The 26,708-nt window shown below is 43.7% G+C and overlaps 1 protein-coding gene across 1 annotated transcript in view; it reads right to left on the bottom strand.

Moving 5' to 3' along the window:
* Nucleotides 1-1,302: 1,302 nt before the first annotated feature.
* Nucleotides 1,303-26,708, bottom strand: part of LOC137564340 (cytosolic beta-glucosidase-like) — a 108,449-nt gene continuing 83,043 nt past the window's right edge. The window contains exon 5 of the mRNA XM_068278107.1: nt 1,303-3,747. Coding sequence (XP_068134208.1) covers nt 3,563-3,747 — 185 coding nt within the window. The 3' untranslated portion in view covers nt 1,303-3,562. The remainder of the gene's footprint in view (nt 3,748-26,708) is intronic.

Here is a 26,708-nt window from a genome sequence, read left to right as displayed (position 1 = left end):
TTTTGACATAAAGTTCTGAAGAGTGGTGGTTCTTCCTAAATTTAATCTGACAAGTTCTTGTCAGATTTCTTTCGGGGGTCCTATCACAGCAGCAGTGGGGGCCAGGAGGGCGAGGGAAGCCTCGGCAGGATCCAGAGGCTTCTCCCTTTTCAGGTAAATAACGTTTTTTACTCTTAGCTTCGCCGCGGGTACATTTTAAATTGCTAGCCTTTTTCATGTGTTCTCTGTAGGGGTTCTCTGTAGGACTCCTCCCTCAGGTATGGAGGACAATTTCCAGTGTATATGATTATTATGATTATTATTATGGGACTCACGTCACATCCTCACTTTAGTAGAATGCCATGCATATTAATTAATTTCAAAGAAGTTTATTAGTGTTAAAAATAAAAATTAACTTTATTAAAAAAAAAACATATTAATTGTATTTGGCCCTGGCACAAAAAAAATTGGGCATATTTAAATTTTAGTATATCATCAGCACCAGAGCAGGATCATCCACCAAACTAACCTAGACAGGTGCCTGGGGCCTAGTGGGTGTCGATAGGCCCACCAGCCACCTTCTCTGACCTCTCTCCACTTCAGCTTACCAAAAGCACTACAAGGGAGCGTAAAATCTACTACCTTACTCTGATCAGCACAGGTGAAAGCACTCTATCATGCTAATTAAATTATAAAGGCAAACTGATTGCTATTATAAAGGGGCAGATGTGCTCAGAATCATTGTCTTCTTCTGTTAGCACTGGTTACCTTCAAATAAACATGTGTACCTGTCTATTGGCCTCATAAGATATTAAGATATAAGATAAGGATATTGCAGCTAAGAATATTTCATCATTTATTTGAGGTAAAGAAGGCTTCAGGATGTCCAAGAGTGCCCAGCAAGCATCAGGACCAGCTTCTTCTGAGGAGCTACAGAATCATGCTGCCACCAGTGTAGACTTTGTGTCAGTGTTGGCAGTAGGTGAGTTTGAGCGAATTTGAAACAAAAACTTTGGGCCTTGGCATGAGGACAGCAAAGAAATCGCTTATTACCAAGCAAAACAACAAGGGCAATCTGACATCCTGCAAGAAGTAAAATTGGACAGCAGGAACTGGTGCACAGTTGTCTGGAGAAAATAAAGTGAATAATATCATGAGTTCACATTCAAACATCATGAGTACAAATCCCAGGCTTGCAAAGAGGAAGTGAAATGACATCCTCTCTCTGTCAGTTTTGGAAATTCACAGATAACTGCACATTGTAATAGAAAGATACTTTTTATTAACAAAACATTACAAAAAAAAGTCATGAAAGAGCATGGGGATATGCTTGCAGCAATTTTCAAGTGGAGTTTCACCTTAAAAGCACCATCTAGTGCACGCACAGCAGCCACCTGACATCGCTTAAAGATCTGACACGCCGGATCCTTAGCGACGCCTGCGCAGCCACCAATCGCATTGTTCTTACCACTCCCCCCAATCACTGGAAGCCGCGCTGTTGGGCACCGCTCCCCGTCCCTCCACCTTCCTCCATGGCAACACACGTGTCACTAGCCTGCATGAGTTTGTATACAATTTGGTCAAAAACTTTCACCCGAGGGATTGAGTCTCGATCTCTGCCGGGCAACAGGGGTTACAAGTGTGTATTAATCTTAAAGAGAATCTGTATTGTTAAAATCGCACAAAAGTAAACATACCAGTGCGTTAGGGGACATCTCCTATTCCCCTCTGTCACAATTTCGCTGCTCTCCGCCGCATTAAAAGTAGTCAAAAACAGTTTTAAAAAGTTTGTTTATAAACAAACAAAATGGCCACCAAAACCGGAAGTAGGTTGATGTACAGTATGTCCACACATAGAAAATACACCCATACACAAGCAGGCTGTATACAGCCTTCCTTTTGAATCTCAAGAGATCATTTGTGTGTTTCTTTCCCCCTGCAGCTATCATCCACTGAAGAGTGACAGGATGATTGTTTCTTTTTGCAGACAGCTCTGCAAGTGTCTGTAATTCCTCATTATGTGACAGCCCAGCCCCTTTCACAGCCTAACAGAGGACAATTTATCCAGCTTGTAAAAGGCAGCTCTCTTCTCTCACTGACAAGAGAGCAGAGAGGCTGCCTAATGTAAGTAACACACACGGGAGTGTGCATAGAAGGGGCATGGAGGAGGGGCGTGCATAACAGATCAACAACACTGAAGAGTTGGTAGCCTTCCAGACACAGGGCGACAAATCCGACAGGGGAAAGATAAGTTGCTTTATTACAGAGACGGTGATAGTATAAAGTGCTGCAGTAAGCCAGAGCACATTAAAATAGGTTTAGGAACTTGTAGGATAGTAAAAAAAGGATGACATTTTTGTTACAGAGTCTCTTTAAAGCAAATCTGTAGTGAACTTACCTATGGAGTGGGAATGCTTCCGATCCTAAAGAGCCTTACTGCTCCTCACTCGGTGTCCTGGTTCCAGCTCTGTCACCCATTTTAATTAACCACCTCCGGGAGCCCTCATAAGGCATCGGTAACATCCCGAACACTCCCTAAGACCGGTGGCTCCATACTGGGCATACACGCACTCATGCGCAGTACAGAGCTGCCCCAGTGCCCATCTTCAGGAGCGCTCAGTCAGTGACACAAGTGCTCTGGATGCTTTAAGAGGGCTCAAGGAGGTATATTTGTCTATTTGGTCAAATAGCTGTAACAGGGGTGACAGAGCTGGAACTAGGGGACTGAGAGAGGACAGAGAAGACGCAATAGAATCCAAAGCCTTTCCTCTGTATAGGTATGTATCTGACTTTTTTTCACTTCATTTTTACTTTAACATTATTGATGTGATTTTGGAAAAATGATTGGCTCACTGCAGTAAATCAAAGGATGCCTGCAATGTTTTCTAAACCTCTGTACAGCTCTTCAGTCTCCTTTAGTCTCCTATATTTTCCTAGTAGTTTTGGGTCAACCCAAGCAAGCTGCTGGTATTCTGTTGTTCTGGTCCAAGCCCCTATCCCACAGAGTCATATGAATCCCTGCCATGCACTGAGGAGGACCAATAGTCCGAAACAGGCTGTTTGCATGTTGGGTTAATGTGGTATTCCGTAGTGATGCATTGTGGGAGACCATAGTTGTTCACTTAAAGCTGAATTATCGCAAATACCTGCTGTCTAAAGAAGACAAAACTACACTGAGCGTAGGCTTTTCAGTACGTGGGCTTTTGGTCTCTTTTAGTCCTGTATACTTTCCTAGTGGTTTTGGATCACCCGAGCTGCTTGGGTATTTCGTTGACACCTCTGTATGGACTACTTAGGAAGGCAAAGACCCAATTAAATGAGCAGGTGATGACAATTGTACAAAGTATTGTATAAAAATGATAGCGTTGCCAAAGTTCAGAAAATGCAAACTCAGAATGACCGGAGCAAGTATTATATAAAATTATATCAATGTTTTCCTGAGAGTGTCATTTTCCTTTAAGAAGGATATTTTCTATGATTTAATACAAATTATTTATTTTGTAATACAATGCAAAATCTGTGTGGCACATGAAAACAAATTAGCACTTGCAGGATCCTGGCACTCTGTCTACTTAAAAATGAGTTAATTTCCTTTTACAACTTTGGCATACTCCACAGCAGAAAAGTACGGCGTTCTTGGAAGATTCGGCTGCTCAAAATCCACATGGAACAATCCAAACCGGACATTGTAGCCAAGAGTCCACTCAAAGTTGTCAATAAGGGACCAAACAAAGTAACCTTTTAGCTTCACCCCGTCAACTGTGATGGCTGCCAACAGAAGAGGAGAAACGAGTTAGATATAATTAATGGGCAATATGTTAACGATGGTGGCTTTTGTACGTTACAGATCATTTGGCAGCAAAAATTGTACATTTCTGCAGCTGGATCCAATCAGATTCACTCTTCTATGCTAGCATTTTATTGAAAAATACCAACTGCCTCTTGCCTGGAATCTTTACAAACATGAAGAATGACATTTGGTAGAAAGTTATGACAAAAAGTGCTGAAAAACTAGATATAGTTCCAAAGTTAGCCAAAGCTTTGTGTCAGGTTTTTTTATTGTTTGTGCCCCAATCTGAGAACATTTCTTTATTATTATTGATTTTTGTACCGCCAGCATCTTTCGTGGTGTTGTACAACAGCATACAGGGTATAACAATACAAAATAAACAATACAACAGTTAATACAAGACACTGCTGGATTACCGCTGATGCAGCAAACAAATTGACTACAGATTTTTACACATGGGTGGAAGGTATGCGCACACATTTATTTATTTTTTTTTATTTATTTATTTATTTATAAAGCGCCAACATATTCCGTGGCGCTGTACAACGTAAGAAAACAAACAAGGGATACATAATGATACAGACAATGATATACATGGAAATATGAACACTGATACAAGATACAGCACTGCTGATTACAATTTGATTTAACAGGATGACTAAAATGTATAAATTTCTAACAGTGTGCAAGCAATTGAATTAATAACATTCCATGACACAAAAGGGTGAGAGCCCTGCCCTTGCGAGCTTACAATCTGAAGGAATGGGGTGGAAACAAGAGGTGGGGGAAGTATACAGTATATGTACAGGCAGTGCGTAATTAGGTTATTTAGTGGGTGCATGGCCTAAGCTAGAGAATATGCTTGTCGGAAAAGGTGGGTTTTGAGGGAGCGTTTAAAGATTTCAAAGGTGGGAGAGTGGCGGATGTGTTGTGGAAGGGCATTCCAGAGGAGGGGTGAGGCACGTGAGAAGTCTTGTACACGTGAATGTGAGGAGGTAATTGTAGAAGAGGATAGAAGAAGCTCGTGTGCAGATCTGAGATTGCGGTTGGGTTGGTATCTGGAGACTAGTGAGGAGATGTACAGGGGAGAGAGATTGTGGAGAGCTTTGTAGGTTATGGTTAAGAGTTTGAACTGAATCCTCTCATTAATTGGTAGCCAGTGAAGAGCTTGACAGAGAGGGTCAGCAGAGGAAGAGCGAGAGGAGAGATGAATGAGTCGAGCAGCAGAGTTCAGTACAGAATTGAGCGGTGATAGTCGGTTAGTTGGAAGTCCACCAAGCAATATATTGCAATAGTCCAATCGAGATATAATAAGAGCATGTACTAACATTTTGGTTGTGTCATGGGAGAGAAAAGGTCGGATACGTGCTATGTTTTTCAGTTGGAAATGGCAGGAGCTGGTTAGGGAGTTAATGTGAGGAGTAAATGAGAGAGAAGAATCAAATATTACTCCCAGGCACCGTGCTTTGGGAACTGATGTTATAGACGTGTTGTTAACATTTATTGTAATATCAGGCAAAGGGGTGGACAGGGATGGTGGAAAGACTATTAGTTCAGTTTTATTCATATTGAGTTTTAAGAAGCGAGAGGACATGAAAGAGGAGATAGCGGACAGGCAGTCGGGAACCCGTGTGAGGAGGGAGTTAAGGTCTGGGGCCGAGAGGTACAGCTGTGTATCGTCTGCATATAGGTGGTATTGGAAACCGAATGAGCTGATTAAGTTACCAAGACCGTGCATGTAGATGGAGAAGAGGAGGGGACCGAGGACAGAGCCTTGAGGTACCCCTACAGACAGAGGATGTGAAGAGGAGGCCTGATCTGAATAGGAAACAGTGAAAGACCTTCCAGACAGGTAGGAAGATATCCAGGAGAGAGAGAGGTCCTTTATTCCTATAGATGAAAGGATCTGTAGGAGTAGAGTGTGGTCGACAGTGTCGAATGCTGATGACAGATCTAGAAGGATGAGTATCGAATAAAAGCCTTTGGATTTAGCTGTGAGGAGATCATTAGCTACTTTGGTGAGTGCTGTTTCTGTGGAGTGGTTTGGCCGGAAGCCAGATTGGAACTGATCGAGCAAGGAATTTGCAGATAAATACTGACTTAGTTCAGCATGGATGTGGCGTTCAAGTAATTTAGATGCAAATGGAAGAAGTGACACTGGGCGGTAGTTAGCAAGTTCGGTGGGGTCTAGAGATGGTTTTTTAAGTAGTGGTGTTACAACAGCCCTCTTGAGTGAGGATGGAAAAATTCCGGAGGAGAGGGATAGGTTAAACAGCGATGTTAGGGTAGGGATGAGGGATGTGGATAGCTGTGGAATGAGATGTGATGGGATAGGATCCAAAGAACAGGTGGTTAGATGGGATTTGGAGATAAGGGAAGAGAGCGAATGTTCAGAGAGTGGAGAGAAACTGGAAAGAGAGCAGTTAACAAGAGGAGTGGAGATGGAGTTTGATGTCTGCGTGGAAAACACACTACGGATTTTTGCAATTTTATCTGTAAAGTATGTTGCAAATTCTTCAGCTGATAAGCATGAAGAAGGAGGAGGAGGGGGTGTACGGAGAAGGGAGTTGAAAGTACTGAACAGGCGCTTTGGATTGTGCAAGTGGGAGGATATGAGGGAGGAGAAGTATGATTGTTTTGCATTACACAGCATTGTGAGACAAAATGGGAAGAGAGCCCTGGCCATAAGGCCTTACAGTCTAAAGGTAGGTAAGGGGAAGCTGCGTATGAGATGGTAGAAATGGTGGTCAGTGGTTGAAGTTTCCTAGGTAGGAGAATATGCTTGCCTAAAGAGGTGAGTTTTGAGATTGTGCCTAAAAAGAGTGAGAGTGGGTGAGTGGTGGATATGTTGAGGGAGAGTTTTTCAGAGGAGGGGAGAAGATCGATGGAAGACTTGTAAGTGGGAGTGAGAAGAGGTGACCAGAGAAAAAGACAGGAGAATATTGTTAGTAGAGTGGAAATTGCTTGCAGGATGGTATCTAAAAATAAGTTTAATTATATAAACAAGCACTAGCAAGCACCCGGCCTGTGCAAGGGAGTAGCTGACAGCTGGTGAATTCACTGCCTTCAGCCTTCCGAGTAAAAGCTTTCCTTCAAACTCTAACGTAAATATGTTCTCCACGTCACCGAATTAGGTAATGAATAAGAATTACATTTTTACTATACATCTTTTAAAAGTCCTTCAAAGGCTATCCACAGCAAAAGTTTTTGATACTCCTTTAACTGACTTTCAAGAGTCTAGACAGGTCTGTGACTCCTGCCCTGGAAATGAGCTGCATAGCCTGGGAAAATGACAAACTCCATGACTGACAGCATTGAGTACAACACAGGCCCCTGTGCAGACAATGGAAATAGCGGGTTCTGCAGTGATGAAAAAGTATTTCACTATTGGCTGAGTGGGAGAGTTGATACTTACAAGTTTGACCCATCTTATGGCAAAATAATCAACCATTACACAAGCAGAGAAGGCTGCTTTGTGCTCTTTAAGGAAACACCGAAGCAAAAAATAAATTATGATATAATGAATTGGTTGTATAGTACGGATAATTGCTAGAACATTAGTTGCAAAGAAAATATTCTCATTTTTTTTATTTTCAGTTATATAGTGTTTTTATTTGTATTTTTTTTTGCACAACATTGCATCATTCTCTAATATTTGCAGTTTACACACTACTCAGAACTCTAAATTATTTTGCAGAGCAGGCCAGTGAACTATTGACCTGCCCTCTGGAGAGAAAAAGAAAACAAAGTGACTGACAGTTGAGATAACAAGCTTCAGAAGACAGAGCTCTCTGCGACTTTGAAAGTCGTGGAGCTCAATGGCTTTTTTGCATAGATAACAACTAGAGTTTCTTAACTCTTACTGTACTGGAAACAATATTAGACTTATGTCTCTGCTCCTAATGTTTTATTTCTTAGTTGTACTACACATACAAATCATTATATCATTTTTTTTTTTTTGCTTCAGTGTCTCTTTAAAGAGACTCCGTAACAAAAATTGCATCCTGTTTTTTATCATCCTACAAGTTCCAAAAGCTATTCTAATGTGTTCTGGCTTACTGCAGCACTTTGTACTATCACAATCTCTGTAATAAATCAATGTATCTTTCCCTTGTCAGACTTGTCAGCCTGTGTCTGGAAGGCTGCCAAGTTCTTCAGTGTTGTGGTTCTGCTATGCACTTCCCCCTCAGGGGGGGAAAGAAACACACAAATGATCTCTTGAGATTCAAAAGGAATGCTGTATACAGCCTGCTTGTGTATGGATGTATTTTCTATGTGTGGACATACTGTACATCAACCTACTTCCTGTTTTGGTGGCCATTTTGTTTGTTTATAAACAAACTTTTAAAAACTGTTTTTAACCACTTTTAATGCGGCGGGGAGCGGCGAAATTGTGACAGAGGGGAATAGGAGATGTCCCCTAATGCACTGGTATGTTTACTTTTGTGCGATTTTAACAATACAGATTCTCTTTAAAGGGTACCCGAACGGACGTGCCATAATGAGATAAACCTATGAACAACATACAGTACCAATTCTACTTAGAACATGCCTTCGTGCACAGTTTAATTTTTTCATTGCCAGAGTTGATAAACCAGTTATTTTTCTCTGCAGATGAACTGCAGCAGTAGATCTGGTGAACATAAATTAGAAGCCAAAAAACTTTTGTGTGGGTGCGAAAACATCTATTATAATAGAATAGAGACTAGACATTCAAAAGGTTATCATATCTCAGGAAGATGAATGAACTGTAGTAATGAGCGTTTCACCCCTTAAAGTACAAATGAAGTGAAAGGGATAGAGAGGCTGCCATATGTATTTGCTTTTAAACAATGCTTGCCTGACTGTCCATCTGATCTATATGGCTGCAATAGTGATTCATTCACACAGTTGAAAAAGTATGCAGCTAATCCAGTCAGAAACATCTATTCTGCATGCTTGTTCAGAATTTATGGTTAAAAGTATTAAAAGATCAGGAGGACAGCCAGGCAACTGGTACTGTTTAAAAGTAAATAAATATTTCAGCCTCCATAACTCTCCCAAATCAAATAACCACTTTTTCCACCACTACAGTATATCTACGTCCTCAGTGACTTCATTTAAGCCATGAGGATGTAGATATAAGTTGTTAAGAAAAACAAAAATTTGCTTTCCTAAAACAGAAAGAATTTGCGATAATTCAGGTTGGAGTGAGCTTGAGATGTCTCCCAGAGCACCACTGCTGAATATATGCAAATTAACCATTGTACCCTTAGAAGCTAAACACACCTCCAGAACCGCTGGAATGCAATGATGTGTCAGCTTGTTAAATTGTACAGAGCCATAATAATCCAACATGCATACAGATATAAGTTGTGTAACTGTAGCTGAAGCACAGCTGTTCATGATTGGCCTTGCTCCTGTGCAAAACCTCCAGCACTAATTGCTGAAAGCAGATATATGTTCCCTGAGCCAATAAGATTGATTTTTACCATTAAAAATACTTTTATTTTCTCAGTTCATAGTGAAAAATACACATTGTAGCATTATTTCAGAATCAAATATCTTCACCATAAATTGTGACAGGAGCATAATTTAAGTTTTGTGATAAACAGTAGAAATAGCAAAACAAAATTAGCATATTTTATCTACAATAGTACTTTTCATTTTTAAACTGCAATTGGTAACATTGTGCATGTAACCAGGCCAGTTACCATTTGAACTCGGAATTTACGATGCCTCCCCATCACCAGAGTCTGCTTTATGTCATGTTGAGGATTCTGTTGATCTTATCAAGTTAGCCAGGATGCCTGGGAAAGCCTCCTCAGTAACAGTTAAATCTAATTACATTTATGTTTGCTAAAGAATGTTTCTCCTCTGTATGTCAGTGTATATAAGCTGTGTTTTTCAGTTTTGGTCAGGAACCAGTCCGAAGAAGGCTTTTTAAAGGGACTCCGAGCAGTGCGGAAACTATGGAAAGATGCATATCATTTTAAAGCTCTCTTTCTCCTCTTTCCAATGATATATAAACCACCGCCCTACACCTTTTAGCTTTCACGATTTTCGCGATTGAAATTGCCGCGGACGCGATTTTAATCGCGAAAATAGAGAAAACTAAAAGGCGTAGGGCGATGATTTAGGTGTTGCCAGAAAGAGGAGAAACTATGGAAAGATGCATATCATTTTAAAGCTCTCTTTCTCCTCTTTCCAATGATATATAAACCACCGCCCTAAAATGATATCCATCTTTCCATAGTTACTTGTATTACACAGGACGACACTTTCTCCAGTGTCAGCAGATCCATTCAGCAGAATGAAGCTGCTGACTTTAGGAAAAAGTCGCCCTGTGTAATACAATGTAACTATGGAAAGATGGATATCATTTTAAAGCTCTCTTTCCCCTCTTTCTGACGACCCCTAAATCGTCACCCTACGCCTTTTAGTTTTCTCTATTTTCGCGATTAAATTCGCGGCCGCGGCAATTTCAATCGCGAAAATCTTGAAAACTAAAAGGCGTAGGGCAGTGGTTTATATATCATTGGAAAGAGGAGAAAGAGAGCTTTAAAATGATATGCATCTTTCCATAGTTTCCACACTGCTCGGAGTCCCTTTAAGTCGAAAGCTCACTGTTTATCCATCGCTAAGTTAGCCAATAAATGGTATCATCCTGATTTAAAACTTCTTGCATTTACTCATGGCTAATATGGTACAACACTCTACTGCTTGTAACATTGAGAAATAAAGTGTTTTTTCTATTTTTTCCTCTTTTTCCTATTAAAATGCATAGAAAACAAAATTGTTCGAGGGAAAAAAAATGCCATACAATGAAAGCCTAGTTAGTCTTGAAAAAACGATGTATATTTCATTTAGGTGTCATAAGAAGGGATAACGTTTTGCTGATTAAATAGGGACATAGCTAAAATGTCAAAACTGCTCTGGTCCCTAAAGGGGAAACAAGGTCTGGATGCGAAGTGGTTAAACACAAAATAATAATACGGGACTCCAGGAAAGGTCTACTTAGTATTAGGTCTACAAATATTGTTTCTTGAGTACATATTGCAGAATGCCGGATGGTGCCACTTATAGTAAAATATTGGTAATTTACATTACCATTATTTTACTATGCAATATCTGGCACCTAATGCCTAACCTTTAGGCTGGTTTCACAGTGGGACGTTACAGGCGCACGTTAGAGCAGCCTGTAACGCACCCCACCGCACAGCAATGAAAAATCAATGGGCTGTTCACAGTGCCCACGTTGCGTTACATTGTAACGCTGCGTCACAAGACAACGTACTGCATGCAGTACTCTCTGCCGCGTTAGACTGCTTGCACATGCTCAGTAATGTTGGGGAGGAGCGGAGAGCGGCCGGGCACATGGGTAATTAATATTCACTGCACTCAGTGACGTGCAGTGTTTACTTCCTGGAGCGGCCGCTCTGTGCGGTGATTGGCCGGGCGGGACCACGTGATGCCGCATGCGTCCAAGAGTACGCATCACGGCAGCCAGAGTGAGCTGCACAACGCGGCTCACTCTGACGTCCACATCAGAGAGCACCAGGCGTTGCGTTAGGGGCACGTTATGCGACCTTAACATCCCCTAAAACGCAACGTCCTGGTGTGAAACCAGCCTAAATCTCCCAGTAAGTACCTAACACTAACCTAGAAATTGGGCACCCAAACAATCGATAGTTGTAGCTGATCTACAACCCGCCTCAGGCACTCAAATGATTGCCTGAGCGCCTGATTACTGAAAATGAACAAAGGCATTTATTAGACGCCAGCCAATCACGGTGCCCAATTGACCAGATCCGCACTTTCTTACCTATTAGTTAATTTTGCATTATAGGCAGATTACACAGCAAAGGAGGAAAAAGATCAACAACCTTTAACTGCAATAACTGATATAGCTTGGGTTAAACACTTCAGTAACATGACGCGGCGTTCTCCTTTAAGCTTCTAAACCATTTCCATTTTCCTCAGAAGAAAACACACAGACTCTGTTGATCTAGCTATAATCCTTCCATTTTTAGACAAAATTGTTTATATAAAGATGGTAAAAGCAGAAATGCCATCTTTTTTTATTTTTTTTTCTAAATACTGTCGAAAAATGCAGACATCCAAGTAAAACTTTTATAATCCATCCAAAGGAACCAAGGGGAAAAAAAGGCAAAGAAATGTAATAGCGTGATATGCCAATATGATTTATGAAGCACTGAAGCAGTGAAAGTAAAGTAAAAAAAAGCAACCTTTGTGTGTTCAACTTCTCCTTAAAACGGAGTGGAATTTTAAGATAACAGACAGAATGGAATGACTGTGGATCCAAGGAAACTGGAACAAATGTGATAAGCTGTGCTTTTCTCGAGTTTCAAGAACATTCACTCGTCTTACCTGAAGACTGTATTAGAAGAAAGAGTGGGAGCCAAGCAGCGAGATGTAAGCGACTATTCTCACCCGCTCTCACTAGCCACTTATTACCGCCACCATTTTCATACATTACAAGACTGTCAGCAGCAATTAGACTGTGATAGGGGAGACCTCTGCCCTCTGGGAGTTCTCGCTCTCTCTTTTCTTAAGACATAACTGAACGCTGTACGATTTATGGTGGTAACAACTCCTCTCCAGTTACTGTGCCGTATATAATGTCATATAATGACACCAGACAATTTACTGGGATCCTAGAAAAGAAATCTCTATCATATTTTTTATCTATTTTTTTTAGTAGTACAGTAAAAAAATCACTTATAGCAAACTTCAAGGGACCTGGCTAAGTAGTTTACTATAGCAGGCATTTACTATATCAGAGTTGGTTATACATTGTACATTCATACAGGCGCATGGACGGGAACTGGGGAGGACTGAGTCTACTGTAGTCAGAGGTTCACTATATCAGAGTTAACTATAATGAGATTCTACTGTATCAGGGGTAAACCCAGGATTTGCAAGGGGGGATTCCTGAAAGGTCTCCCTCAGCCACGCACAATACAGTATAATAATATGGTAGGACATCATGCTGGGTACACATAATGCAATTTCCTGTCCGACTGACAGGATCTGACAATTATTTCCTAAATGTCTGATCTGCTCCAGATCAACAACAAGATTGATCAGGAGCAGTTTAGATACAGATAATAATGAGGATAGCCAGCATCAGTAATGAAAGTGAAGCATTCACACAGCAGAGCACAGGGCTGTGCTCATACCTGACTCTGTTAAGTTCCCCTGAGCTGCTCCATACTCTGTACACACACTGCTGCTACATCCAAAGTCAACTGTAGCAAGTAAAGAAAGTGGCAGCGTTGTGAGCTGCAGTATACCTGCTGCAGATATTCTGGTGTCTCAACTTGTGCCTGTCCCCAGACACTGCACCGACCCTGGTCTGAGGGGGGATTCTGGGCAGCTGTAATCCCCCCTGCGTTTGCCTATGTGTATAAGTGAATGGGATCAAGTTAAAGGAACCCTGTAGGGTATACAAGTATATGAATCCATTACTATATTCTGATAAGAAGTGTTTGCTAAAAGCACCGTTTCTGCTTCTTACTCTGTTCACAGTGCTCAGTTGCACTGCAAAATAATTCTGCATGTTAACTAGTGTTGGGCGAACATCTAGATGTTCGGGTTCGGGCCGAACAGGCCGAACATGGCCGCGATGTTCGGGTGTTCGACCCGAACTCCGAACATAATGGAAGTCAATGGGGACCCGAACTTTTGTGGTTTGTAAAGCCTCCTTACATGCTACATACCCCAAATTTACAGGGTATGTGCACCTTGGGAGTGGGTACAAGAGGAAAAAAAAATTTAGCAAAAAGAGCTTATAGTTTTTGAGAAAATCGATTTTAAAGTTTCAAAGGGAAAACTGTCTTTTAAATGCGGGAAATGTCTGTTTTCTTTGCACAGGTAACATGCTTTTTGTCGGCATGCAGTCATAAATGTAATACATATAAGAGGTTCCAGGAAAAGGGACCGGTAATGCTAACCCAGCAGCAGCACACGTGATGGAACAGGAGGAGGGTGGCGCAGGAGGAGAAGGCCACGCTTTGAGACACAACAACCCAGGCCTTGCATGAGGACAAGAAGCGTGCGGATAGCATGCTTTGTACCACCATGCAGTCATAAATGTAATAAAGATAAGTGGTTCAATAAACAGGGACCACGCGGCAACGCTAACCCAGCAGCAGCACACGTGATGGAACAGGAGGAGGCGCAGGAGGAGAAGGCCACGCTTTGTGAGACACAACAACCCAGGCCTTGCATGAGGACAAAAAGCGTGCGGAGAGCATGCTTTGTACCGCCATGTAGTCATAAATGTAATAAAGATAAGAGGTTCAATAAACAGGGACCACGCGGCAACGCTAACCCAGCAGCAGCAGCAGCAGCAGCACACGTGATGGAACAGGAGGAGGCGCAGGAGGAGAAGGCCACGCTTTGTGAGACACAACAACCCAGGCCTTGCATGAGGACAAAAAGCGTGCGGATAGCATGCTTTGTACCGCCATGTAGTCATAAATGTAATAAAGATAAGAGGTTCCATAAACAGGGACCGGCAACGGTAACCCAGCAGCAGCAGCAGCAGCAGCAGCACACGTGATGGAACAGGAGGAGGCGCAGGAGGAGAAGGCCACGCTTTGTGAGACACAACAACCCAGGCCTTGCATGAGGACAAAAAGCGTGCGGATAGCATGCTTTGTACCGCCATGTAGTCATAAATGTAATAAAGATAAGAGGTTCCATAAACAGGGACCGGCAACGGTAACCCAGCAGCAGCAGCAGCAGCAGCAGCACACGTGATGGAACAGGAGGAGGCGCAGGAGGAGAAGGCCACGCTTTGTGAGACACAACAACCCAGGCCTTGCATGAGGACAAAAAGCGTGCGGATATAGCAGCAATGCTTTTTGCCGCCATGCAGTCATAAATGTAATACAGATGAGAGGTTCAATAAACAGGGACCGGAAACGCTAAACCATCCCAGATGTTCATCGGTCATGTTACTTGGTTGGGGTCCAGGAGTGTTGCGTAGTCGTTTCCAATCCAGGATTGATTCATTTTAATTTGAGTCAGACGGTCTGCATTTTCTGTGGAGAGGCGGATACGCCGATCTGTGATGATGCCTCCGGCAGCACTGAAACAGCGTTCCGACATAACGCTGGCTGCCGGGCAAGCCAGCACCTCTATTGCGTACATTGCCAGTTCGTGCCAGGTGTCTAGCTTCATGCCCGGTTTCAGGTCCAGCGGTGCCAGCCACAAATCCGTCTGTTCCTTTATTCCCCTCCAAATTTCCTCCCCTGTGTGCTGCTTATCCCCAAGGCAGATCAGCTTCAGCAACGCTTGCTGACGCATGCCAACAGCTGTGCTGCACTGCTTCCACGATCCTACTGCTGCTGGTGCTGGGTTAGCGTTTCCGGATGAGGTACAGCTTTGAGATGCGTTGGAGGAGAAGGAGTCAGAGAGGTAGGTGCTGCTGTTGTTATCCAGTGGGAGGGACGGCGGTGCAGCTGTTTGCGGCGTGGGCAACACCCGCGCTGTAGCAGGTGAGGAATCACTGCCAGGCTCCACAAGGTTCACCCAGTGCGCGGTAAGGGAGATGTATCGACCCTGGCCGAACGCACTTGTCCAGGTGTCAGTGGTGAGGTGAACCTTGCAGGCAACGGCATTCTTCAAGCTTCGGGTTATTTAGCTGACCACGTGCTCATGCAACTCAGGCACTGCAGAGCGCGCAAAGTGGTAGCGGCTGGGAACCACGTAACGTGGGATGGCCACTGACATCATGCCCTTGAAGCTGTTTGTCTCCACCACTCGATATGGCAGCATTTCGCAGGCCAGAAGCTTGGCTATGCTGGCTGGCTGTTACTGCCACGGCCCGCGGGTCATTTGCTGGCAATTTCCTCTTGTGCTCAAACATCTCAGAGACAGACAACTCAACCGTAGCACTGCACACCGAAGGGCTGTTGGTTGTTGTGTTTGATGAACACTGGGAGACCTCAAGAGCACTAGTCCGGAAAGTGACAGTGTCAGCATCGTCTGATGTTTGTGAATGTTGTGAACCACGCAATGGCTGGGCTACTGCTGCTGCTGAGGCGGGTCTGGTGGTGAGTCTGGTGAACCCAAGGGAGGCAGTGTTGCTGGTGGTACGGTGGTACCCTGTCCTGCCGCGTTTGCCCACAGAGTGGGATGTTTGGATAGAATGTGGCGGCTCATGCTGGTGGTGGAGAGGTTGTTAATACTTTTCCCCCTGCTCAGGCGGGTCTTGCACACCTTGCAAATCGCCATGGTAACATCCTCAGTGCAGTCTTCAAAGAAAGCCCAGACTTTAACTGGCTGAGGACTCGGACCTCGTGCGTGATGTGCTGGTGCTGCTTAACCCACTGCTGGACGCTTGAGAGGTCATCCAAGTAATTATCTGGTCCTGTTCTTTTGGATCTGTGAGGGTTGTTGTCCTGGACAACATGGGCAGTATTGAGTGGGTTTTCTTGGGTGCTCCCCTGTGGCCTGTACGTGAACCGTCAGGGGAAACACCTCTTCCCTTGCCCCTCCCTCTTTCACCGGATTTCTTCCTCATTTCACTTAAAGTACACGCTGACTGGCAGCAGTACAGTGGCAGTACAGAAATGCTATACAGTGGTGGGTGAGCGGTGTACCACTATTGTCAGCAGTGACACAGAGCACAATGCTATACAGTGGCGGGTGAGCGGTGTACTACTGTTCCCAGCAGACACAGAGTGGAAGTAAACACAATGCTATATAGTGTGGCTGAGCCGTGTACACAGAGTGGCATTAAACACAATGCTATATAGTCTGCTATATAGTCACCCCGAACAGGGTGATGTTCTGCAGAACCCGAACAGTGGCAAACACTGTTCGCCCAACACTACTGGGAGGGATCGCAGATTTTAGTACCTAAACACACGATACAACATGTTTTCCGGGGTCGGACTCTGAGGCACATACAGATGGTCCCGATCATCATCCTCATCATACAACTCTTCTCCTGAGTCTGACCCACCCACCACCTCTGCCACCCCAACATCCCCAGACACAGACCCCTCATCGTCCTCAACATTAACTTGGGATGCTGGCCTGAGCCAGACCTCCTCCTCCACATCAGGCCCCATCATCTCCTCAATGGCAGCCCTCATTAATCGCTCTGGCGACGGACTGATGGACACAACGTTCTCCTCCGGGGAGGGCTGCTGCTGACCACTGGCTGCTGGGGTGGATGTTATAGCTTGCGTGGGGCGTTGGCTGTTGCTGTTGTTGGGAGTGCTGCTCACAGCGGAGGTCTCTGGGGAACTCATGTTGAGCTCATATAGTGGTTGACGGTGAGTGGAGTATTACTGATCCCAGCAATATACACACTGACTGGCAGAGTACGCAATGCTATATAGTGTGGCTGAGCGGTGTACACAGAGTGGCAGTAAACACAATGCTATATAGTCTGGCTGAGCGAGCGGTGTACTACTGTTCCCAGCAGAATCAGAGTGGCAGTAAACAATGGTATATAGTCTGGCTGAGCGGTGTACACAGAGTGTCAGTAAACAATGGTATATAGTCTGGCTGAGCGGTGTACACACAATGCTATATAGTCTGCTATATAGTGTCAGTAAACAATGGTATATAGTCTGGCTGAACGAGCGGTGTACTACTGTTCCCAGCAGACACAGAACAGTACACAGAATGCTATATAGTGTGGCTGAACGAGCGGTGTACCACTGTTCCCAGCAGACACAGAACAGTACACAGAATGCTATATAGTGTGGCTGAACGAGCGGTGTACCACTGTTCCCAGCAGACACAGAACAGTACACAGAATGCTATATAGTGTGGCTGAACGAGCGGTGTACTACTGTTCCCAGCAGACACAGAACAGTACACAGAATGCTATATAGTGTGGCTGAACGAGCGGTGTACCACTGTTCCCAGCAGACACAGAACAGTACACAGAATGCTATATAGTGTGGCTGAACGAGCGGTGTACCACTGTTCCCAGCAGACACAGAACAGTACACAGAATGCTATATAGTGTGGCTGAACGAGCGGTGTACTACTGTTCCCAGCAGACACAGAACAGTACACAGAATGCTATATAGTGTGGCTGAACGAGCGGTGTACTACTGTTCCCAGCAGACACAGAACAGTACACAGAATGCTATATAGTGTGGCTGAACGAGCGGTGTACCACTGTTCCCAGCAGACACAGAACAGTACACAGAATGCTATATAGTGTGGCTGAACGAGCGGTGTACTACTGTTCCCAGCAGACACAGAACAGTACACAGAATGCTATATAGTGTGGCTGAACGAGCGGTGTACTACTGTTCCCAGCAGACACAGAACAGTACACAGAATGCTATATAGTGTGGCTGAACGAGCGGTGTACTACTGTTCCCAGCAGCGACACACAATGACTGGGGGGGACCCTGGCTAGCGTGGCTGGAGCGCGAACTACCCTGCCTGCCTACCCAAAGCTAAACCCACAGACAAATGGCGGAGATATGACGTGGTTCGGGTATTTATTTACCCGAACCACGTGACAGTTCGGCCAATCAGAGCGCGTTCGGGTCCGAACCACGTGACCCGTTCGGCCAATCACAGCGCTAGCCGAACGTTCGGGGAACGTTCGGCCATGCGCTCTTAGTTCGGCCATATGGCCGAACGGTTTGGCCGAGCACCGTCAGGTGTTCGGCCGAACTCGAACATCACCCGAACAGGGTGATGTTCTGCAGAACCCGAACAGTGGCGAACACTGTTCGCCCAACACTAATGTTAACTCACTGTCATACTATTTTACAGGCCTATTCAAAGTACTGCACTGTAACTGATCGTGTAATTCTGACTCGCTGCATGCAGGCTTTAAATTAAAGTCTATGACCGCTCTCTATTGCAGTTCACACTTATTATACTGTGCTTCCTTCCTGAAAACTGTTTCGAAATCTGACCATAACAAGAATGGATTTGCAGATTTGCCAAGCTTCTCTACTAACTCCTTCCTCCAACTTCCCTGCCTTTTACTATGTTGTGTGGAAACAGACACCTGGGGGAAGCACTGAACATACAGAGCAACAGTCTTGTCTCTGCACAGAGAGCAGACAGCATGACTCATCAGAAGAAAGGGATGGTGGGCAGCTAGAATAAAAAATATATCAAATGACCTCCCCTCCCCCCCCCCGGGAGTTTGTAAATGGTGTTGGCGATTGGGGACTGCTCACTAGCCCCATTATGTATGCGGCCCATCCTCCTCTTTGTCCCATCTGCAGTTACCATAGTTTGAAGCTGATATTGACTGCCTATAGCTCAACACACACCATACAATCTTGGTTGTACAGATTTACCAATTCTATGTAGTATAAAGGCCAACAGATTGAAAATACCTTGATAGATTGATTGGATAAGCTCTTATACTACATGAAAGTGGTAAGATTGAACAACCAAGATTGTATGGTGTGTGTTGAGCCTCTGGCTGCTGCAAGGGTACCAGGAAATCTAGTCCATTAATGGGACTAAATCTGTGTCTGGGACAGAGAAGATGGTTGGCTGCATACAGACTGGGGGCTAGACAGCTGTCCCCAAAGGTAATTAAATGCTTGCCACCTTCTCAACAGTTCGCATCATACAATCAGGTTGCAGTTACTGTATAAAGCAACTGCAGGGAGGCCCAGAGCTGTGTGGGGTCCAACTATCTACCCTCACTCAAATACAGGGTTCCATCCTCCAGATCAGTGTTGCTAAGGCTACATGGCTACACTTGTTCTGGGTTGGGGGTTATGATGGCCACACTTGTTTTATGACTCCTGGCAGAAGATCCCCAGGCAAGGGGCGTGTAAGTTGAGAGGGCCATAAAGGTTTTCCTGGGGTGGTCCCATAATTTGTATCTATGCCCCTCTTACAACACCATAGAAATGGCCTAGTGGAGAACGCTCTCGCCTTGCAGAGTTCAAATCCCAGCCAAGTCAACATCTGCAAGGAGTTTGTATGTTCTTCCCATGTCTGTATGGGTTTCATCTGGGCACCCTGGTTTCCTCCCACATCCCCAAAAAATACAGATAAGTTAAAGCGGTCTAACAGCCAGCATTTCATCTTTGCTTTAAAAGATTGCTTACAGCTTAGAAACTATTATTAATTCAAAGAGGCAAGCGCTCACGATGTGTCTAGAACCCCAAGCAATTGCATATAAAATGTGATCACAGAGGTAAACTCCTTGTTGACATGAGAATAGGAGGCCAGTAAAAGTCAAGACCATAGGTTCACAGGCAAAAGTCCACAGATTCAGGCTATCAAGCCCACAATATGCGAAAGTTCAATTTTCATAGGGTAAAAGGTTCCTCAATAATACAGAGATGGCCACCACCACACCCTTTTGTGTGCCACTCACCGCATCCACTGACCAACCGGTCAGTATAAGCCTTGGGACAGTTCCCGGGTCGTCCCCCACCTCTTAGGCAATATCAGCAGACTTCCTCTCAAACAAGTTCTTCAGTATATAGCCACCTCAGAGGGAAGAACTCCACATAGCGTAATACCGTTTTTAAAAATGAATTTATTAAAAAAACCAATGCACTCACATGTTCCAGGATTTAAAATCGCTCAGAGTTTTATCAACGGGCTCTCCCCCGTATTGATGGCCTAGGCTGGCAGGCTTCCGTCCTACTGGGCTCTATCCCAATCACCGCCGCGCGCTCGGTGTTTTAGGGGTCCCTTCTTAGGTCAATCTCGCCTCCACGCCGTTCCGTTGTACGCCAGTCCACTTCCGCATCAGGCTCCGCCCTATCGATTTCGTCACATGTGACTCATCAGGGGCATGGAGCCTGATGCGTATAGCGGACATTTGTATGGGTCAGTACGTCATTACGCAAACATTCTGACCCTCCTCTCCCCAAGCGTATGCCATGTACCCTTGCGTGGATACTCTGTAATAGCTAGATACTCTATTTCCTCGGTGCCTGCAAGCCTGCCATCTTGTGTCCAATAATCAAACTGCAGGTTCCATAATACTTTATAAAATACATCTAAAATAACATTTAAAAGCTGTACTCTTCTCTACATCCTATCATCCATCTCCTGATGTTAAAGGATGGTGTAGGCATCTGATTTTATACAGTTCATACATTTCTCAATTTTAAAAGATTTTAAAAGAACAGCTACACCTAATTACATAGCATTTTAATACATTTCAACCTATGCTTATGGAATTACTATCCCTATCAGCCACCCTACTGGAGGAAAAATTGGTTCGTTTTCAGAAAGAAACATCATCATACATTATTATGTTACATGAAAGCCACTTCACTCAGCTCCAGGGAGGCTCACATCCATACCCACTACCCCAAAACCTGTATATACCCCAATCCCACAATCTTTAACCCCCTACACCTAGATTTCGGTCCCAGATTAATTTGAGCCCGCCTCTCCAGGTCTGGTGAGATGGCCCTCATGTCTCACCACATCACTCCAAAACCCCTATTTACTTTCATGTTGTATTGGTCTACCCCCCTGTATCCGGGTGCCGGGGTGCATGCACACACATCACACCCCTAGTCACCCAGAAAACATACCAGGTCAATATCTATGTTTAAACCATCAGGTCTGAGCGTACCCATCCTGTGTATCCACCTGGTCTCCTCCTGTGAGACCCTTTTGGTCCTATTACTTCCCCTCCAGTCGGGCAAAATCTTTTGGAGTGCGCAAAACGAGAGATCTTTAGGGTTGCAATTATGGTGGCTCCCAAAATGCGCCGATACTCCATGATTGGGGTAACCTTTCAGGATATTACGGATATGCTCACCCATCCTTTCCTTAAGGGTCCTAGTGGTCCTTCCTATGTACTGCCACCCACATGTACACCAGGCAAGGTACACTACAAACCTGTCATTGCAGCTGATAAACTCCTGTATTTTGTAAATTCTCCCATTACTAAATGATGTTACCCTATCTATTCTAGTTGGGTTTGCTTCTCTGCATGCCCTACAACCTCTGCATGGAAAGAAGCCTGCTGTCTGCCACCCTTGCATGCGTGGAACTTTTTTTGGTTCCACGCAGCTTGGTGCTAATATTTGTTTTAAATTTTGGGCCTTCCTATAAATAAATTTAGGTTTGGGGGGAATAAGGCTCCTCAAGGTTAGGTCCGTTTCCAGGATCCCCCAATGTTGTCTTATTATGTTCTGAAGTTTCTTATATTGAGTATTGAACCCCGTAATGAATGCAAAGTCAAAAGCTCCCCCCTCCTCTTTTTTCTCATTATTTTTCAACAATACCTGTCTGTCCGTACATCCAACCCTTTCTATTTCGTTTTGTAAATCTCCCTCAATGTATCCCTTCTCCATAAATCTATTCTTTAAGATATCTGCCTGTGCATAATAGTCATGGATTTTTGAACAATTCCGCTTCATTCTCAAAAATTGTCCCTTAGGGATTGCTTTTATCCAGGCAGGGTGGTGACAGCTATTAGTTGAGATATATCCGTTTCTGTCAGTTTCTTTAAAAAAGCTCTTAGTTCCCATCATATTTCCATCTCGCATTATCTCTAAATCCAAGAAACTGAATGGACTCCTTGCTATGCTCCATTGTGAGGGAGATGCCCAAATTGTTGTTATTAAGTTGCTCGACAAAAATTTCCAAACCTCTTTATGGGGAAATGGGAACAGTCGGTACTGGAGGAGGGGGGGCAAGTAAGAATGTGGCGGAGATTTATTGATGATCTGTTTTTTGTGTGGGGGGGAGGACAAGAGAGTTTGGAAATTTTTGTCGAGCAACTTAATAACAACAATTTGGGCATCTCCCTCACAATGGAGCATAGCAAGGAGTCCATTCAGTTTCTTGGATTTAGAGATAATGCGAGATGGAAATATGATGGGAACTAAGAGCTTTTTTAAAGAAACTGACAGAAACGGATATATCTCAACTAATAGCTGTCACCACCCTGCCTGGATAAAAGCAATCCCTAAGGGACAATTTTTGAGAATGAAGCGGAATTGTTCAAAAATCCATGACTATTATGCACAGGCAGATATCTTAAAGAATAGATTTATGGAGAAGGGATACATTGAGGGAGATTTACAAAACGAAATAGAAAGGGTTGGATGTATGGACAGACAGGTATTGTTGAAAAATAATGAGAAAAAAGAGGAGGGGGGAGCTTTTGACTTTGCATTCATTACGGGGTTCAATACTCAATATAAGAAACTTCAGAACATAATAAGACAACATTGGGGGATCCTGGAAACGGACCTAACCTTGAGGAGCCTTATTCCCCCCAAACCTAAATTTATTTATAGGAAGGCCCAAAATTTAAAACAAATATTAGCACCAAGCTGCGTGGAACCAAAAAAAGTTCCACGCATGCAAGGGTGGCAGACAGCAGGCTTCTTTCCATGCAGAGGTTGTAGGGCATGCAGAGAAGCAAACCCAACTAGAATAGATAGGGTAACATCATTTAGTAATGGGAGAATTTACAAAATACAGGAGTTTATCAGCTGCAATGACAGGTTTGTAGTGTACCTTGCCTGGTGTACATGTGGGTGGCAGTACATAGGAAGGACCACTAGGACCCTTAAGGAAAGGATGGGTGAGCATATCCGTAATATCCTGAAAGGTTACCCCAATCATGGAGTATCGGCGCATTTTGGGAGCCACCATAATTGCAACCCTAAAGATCTCTCGTTTTGCGCACTCCAAAAGATTTTGCCCGACTGGAGGGGAAGTAATAGGACCAAAAGGGTCTCACAGGAGGAGACCAGGTGGATACACAGGATGGGTACGCTCAGACCTGATGGTTTAAACATAGATATTGACCTGGTATGTTTTCTGGGTGACTAGGGGTGTGATGTGTGTGCATGCACCCCGGCACCCGGATACAGGGGGGTAGACCAATACAACATGAAAGTAAATAGGGGTTTTGGAGTGATGTGGTGAGACATGAGGGCCATCTCACCAGACCTGGAGAGGCGGGCTCAAATTAATCTGGGACCGAAATCTAGGTGTAGGGGGTTAAAGATTGTGGGATTGGGGTATATACAGGTTTTGGGGTAGTGGGTATGGATGTGAGCCTCCCTGGAGCTGAGTGAAGTGGCTTTCATGTAACATAATAATGTATGATGATGTTTCTTTCTGAAAACGAACCAATTTTTCCTCCAGTAGGGTGGCTGATAGGGATAGTAATTCCATAAGCATAGGTTGAAATGTATTAAAATGCTATGTAATTAGGTGTAGCTGTTCTTTTAAAATCTTTTAAAATTGAGAAATGTATGAACTGTATAAAATCAGATGCCTACACCATCCTTTAACATCAGGAGATGGATGATAGGATGTAGAGAAGAGTACAGCTTTTAAATGTTATTTTAGATGTATTTTATAAAGTATTATGGAACCTGCAGTTTGATTATTGGACACAAGATGGCAGGCTTGCAGGCACCGAGGAAATAGAGTATCTAGCTATTACAGAGTATCCACGCAAGGGTACATGGCATACGCTTGGGGAGAGGAGGGTCAGAATGTTTGCGTAATGACGTACTGACCCATACAAATGTCCGCTATACGCATCAGGCTCCATGCCCCTGATGAGTCACATGTGACAAAATCGATAGGGCGGAGCCTGATGCGGAAGTGGACTGGCGTACAACGGAACGGCGTGGAGGCGAGATTGACCTAAGAAGGGACCCCTAAAACACCGAGCGCGCGGCGGTGATTGGGATAGAGCCCAGTAGGACGGAAGCCTGCCAGCCTATGCCATCAATACGGGGGAGAGCCCGTTGATAAAACTCTGAGCGATTTTAAATCCTGGAACATGTGAGTGCATTGGTTTTTTTAATAAATTCATTTTTAAAAACGGTATTACGCTATGTGGAGTTCTTCCCTCTGAGGTGGCTATATACTGAAGAACTTGTTTGAGAGGAAGTCTGCTGATATTGCCTAAGAGGTGAGGGACGACCCGGGAACTGTCCCAAGGCTTATACTGACCGGTTGGTCAGTGGATGCGGTGAGTGGCACACAAAAGGGTGTGGTGGTGGCCATCTCTGTATTATTGAGGAACCTTTTACCCTATGAAAATTGAACTTTCGCATATTGTGGGCTTGATAGCCTGAATCTGTGGACTTTTGCCTGTGAACCTATGGTCTTGACTTTTACTGGCCTCCTATTCTCATGTCAACAAGGAGTTTACCTCTGTGATCACATTTTATATGCAATTGCTTGGGGTTCTAGACACATCGTGAGCGCTTGCCTCTTTGAATTAATTTCATATTGGAGTAAGAGGAAGCGAACAGGTGTTGTTTGGAGCTCAAGGGGGTTACTTAATACTTTCCTAGAGTCTAATAGCTGAGAGCGCTACCTCTTAGTGATTTTTTTAGAAACTATTATGCTAGATTTTTTTTTAAGCAGACATTAACTGAATGGGTTAAACATGACATTTTAGTGTTGCATTTAGCTAGAAATCCGTCAGTGCTGAGGTTTAGATACAAATGTATCTTTGTTTGGAATGCAAATAGACCTATGAAAAGCCTGTCTGGGAAGCCCTCTGTGCTCTCTCAGAGAGGTGTTCGTTTATTTACATTGTAAATAGATACATTTGTATCTAAACCTCAGCACTGACTCGGATTTCTAGCTAAATGCAACACTAAAATGTCATGTTTAACCCATTCAGTGAATTTCTGCTAAAAAAAAAAAAAAATCTGGCATAATAGTTTCTAAGCTGTAAGCAATATTTTAAGTTGAAATGCTGGGTGTTAGACTACTTTAATTGGCTTTGCTAGACTACAATTTACATATAACTATGGTGGGGATTCGATTGTGAGCTCCTCTGAGAAACAGTTAGTGACAGTACTATATATACTCAGCGCTGTACAGCGCTGCGGAAGATGTCAGCGCTATATGAATACTAAATAATAATATATTACCAATTTCATTTAACATTAATCATTTTATTGATAATGACAGTGAGACAATGACTTAATGCAAGCACCTATTTATAGATGGTGGCAGGAAGCAATCCGCCAGTTATTTAGTGTTGGAGCTTTAGAAAAAAAGCACCGTTTGATCTTGAGAATCCTTTTTACATTGCCCTTCCATCTGATATATCCATCAAGCAGCAGATTTACAAGATACACAAAAATGACAAGTCAGTTAAAACCACAGAGGTACACGAAGCTTTTGCTTTTGTTCAAATATGTAATTCATAGATTACATTTGTACATCAATTTATATTCTCATTCCTTCCTGTCCCTCTCCATCTCTTCATCAGTAGAGTGACCTTTAAATCCTCAAAATGTGTTGCCACCAGACACGGCTGAAAACTGAAAGTACTACTCAATGATTTCCTCCCATCTGGTTACTTTAATTTTGTCCTCTGATGTAAACCACAGATACAAGTTTGATTTGCCAGTGGTTTGCATGCCACTGTGGGCTCAGTTCACTAAGACCGGGTCTATCAAATACTGCATTCAGTATTTTAGACTTTTTTTTTCCAGAATTCACTAAAATGTTCACACATGTGGCAACAGTTTAGTTATTATTTGCAGAAAAGCAGAATCACTTGTATTCGCCAAGTACAACAGGTGTAGCACTCGGGATTGTTTGTGGTTCACATGGCATAGTCAGCGTACATAAGACAGACACTTACCGATAAGCAATAGTACATATGACATTTACAGGATATATACGATTGAGGGAACCCTGTGGAGCATACGTTTAACCATTTAGAGCAATTATAAGCCAGGGCTTGGAGCAGTACTGTCCAAAGAGAGCTATGAGGATCAGGATGGGCGACTGTGAGTTATGCTGAACTAAGAGAATAGAGCCACGCTGAAGGGTGGGCCTGGCATGGAAGACTGGAGTTTAACAGAAGAACTGCTTGGGGAAGGAGTTCTTGCGTATGATGGTTCTGGATGGGACAGTTCTACAACAGCGACCAGATGGGAGGAGCTTGATGAAGCGATTGCCTGAGTGGGAGGAGTCATGAGAGATCCTGGTGGCCCTC

This window comes from Hyperolius riggenbachi, chromosome 1, assembly GCF_040937935.1.
Source record: "Hyperolius riggenbachi isolate aHypRig1 chromosome 1, aHypRig1.pri, whole genome shotgun sequence".
Lineage (NCBI taxonomy): Eukaryota > Metazoa > Chordata > Amphibia > Anura > Hyperoliidae > Hyperolius > Hyperolius riggenbachi.
Note: the sequence above shows the minus strand (reverse complement) of the source record. Positions and strands in the feature narration are given on the sequence as shown.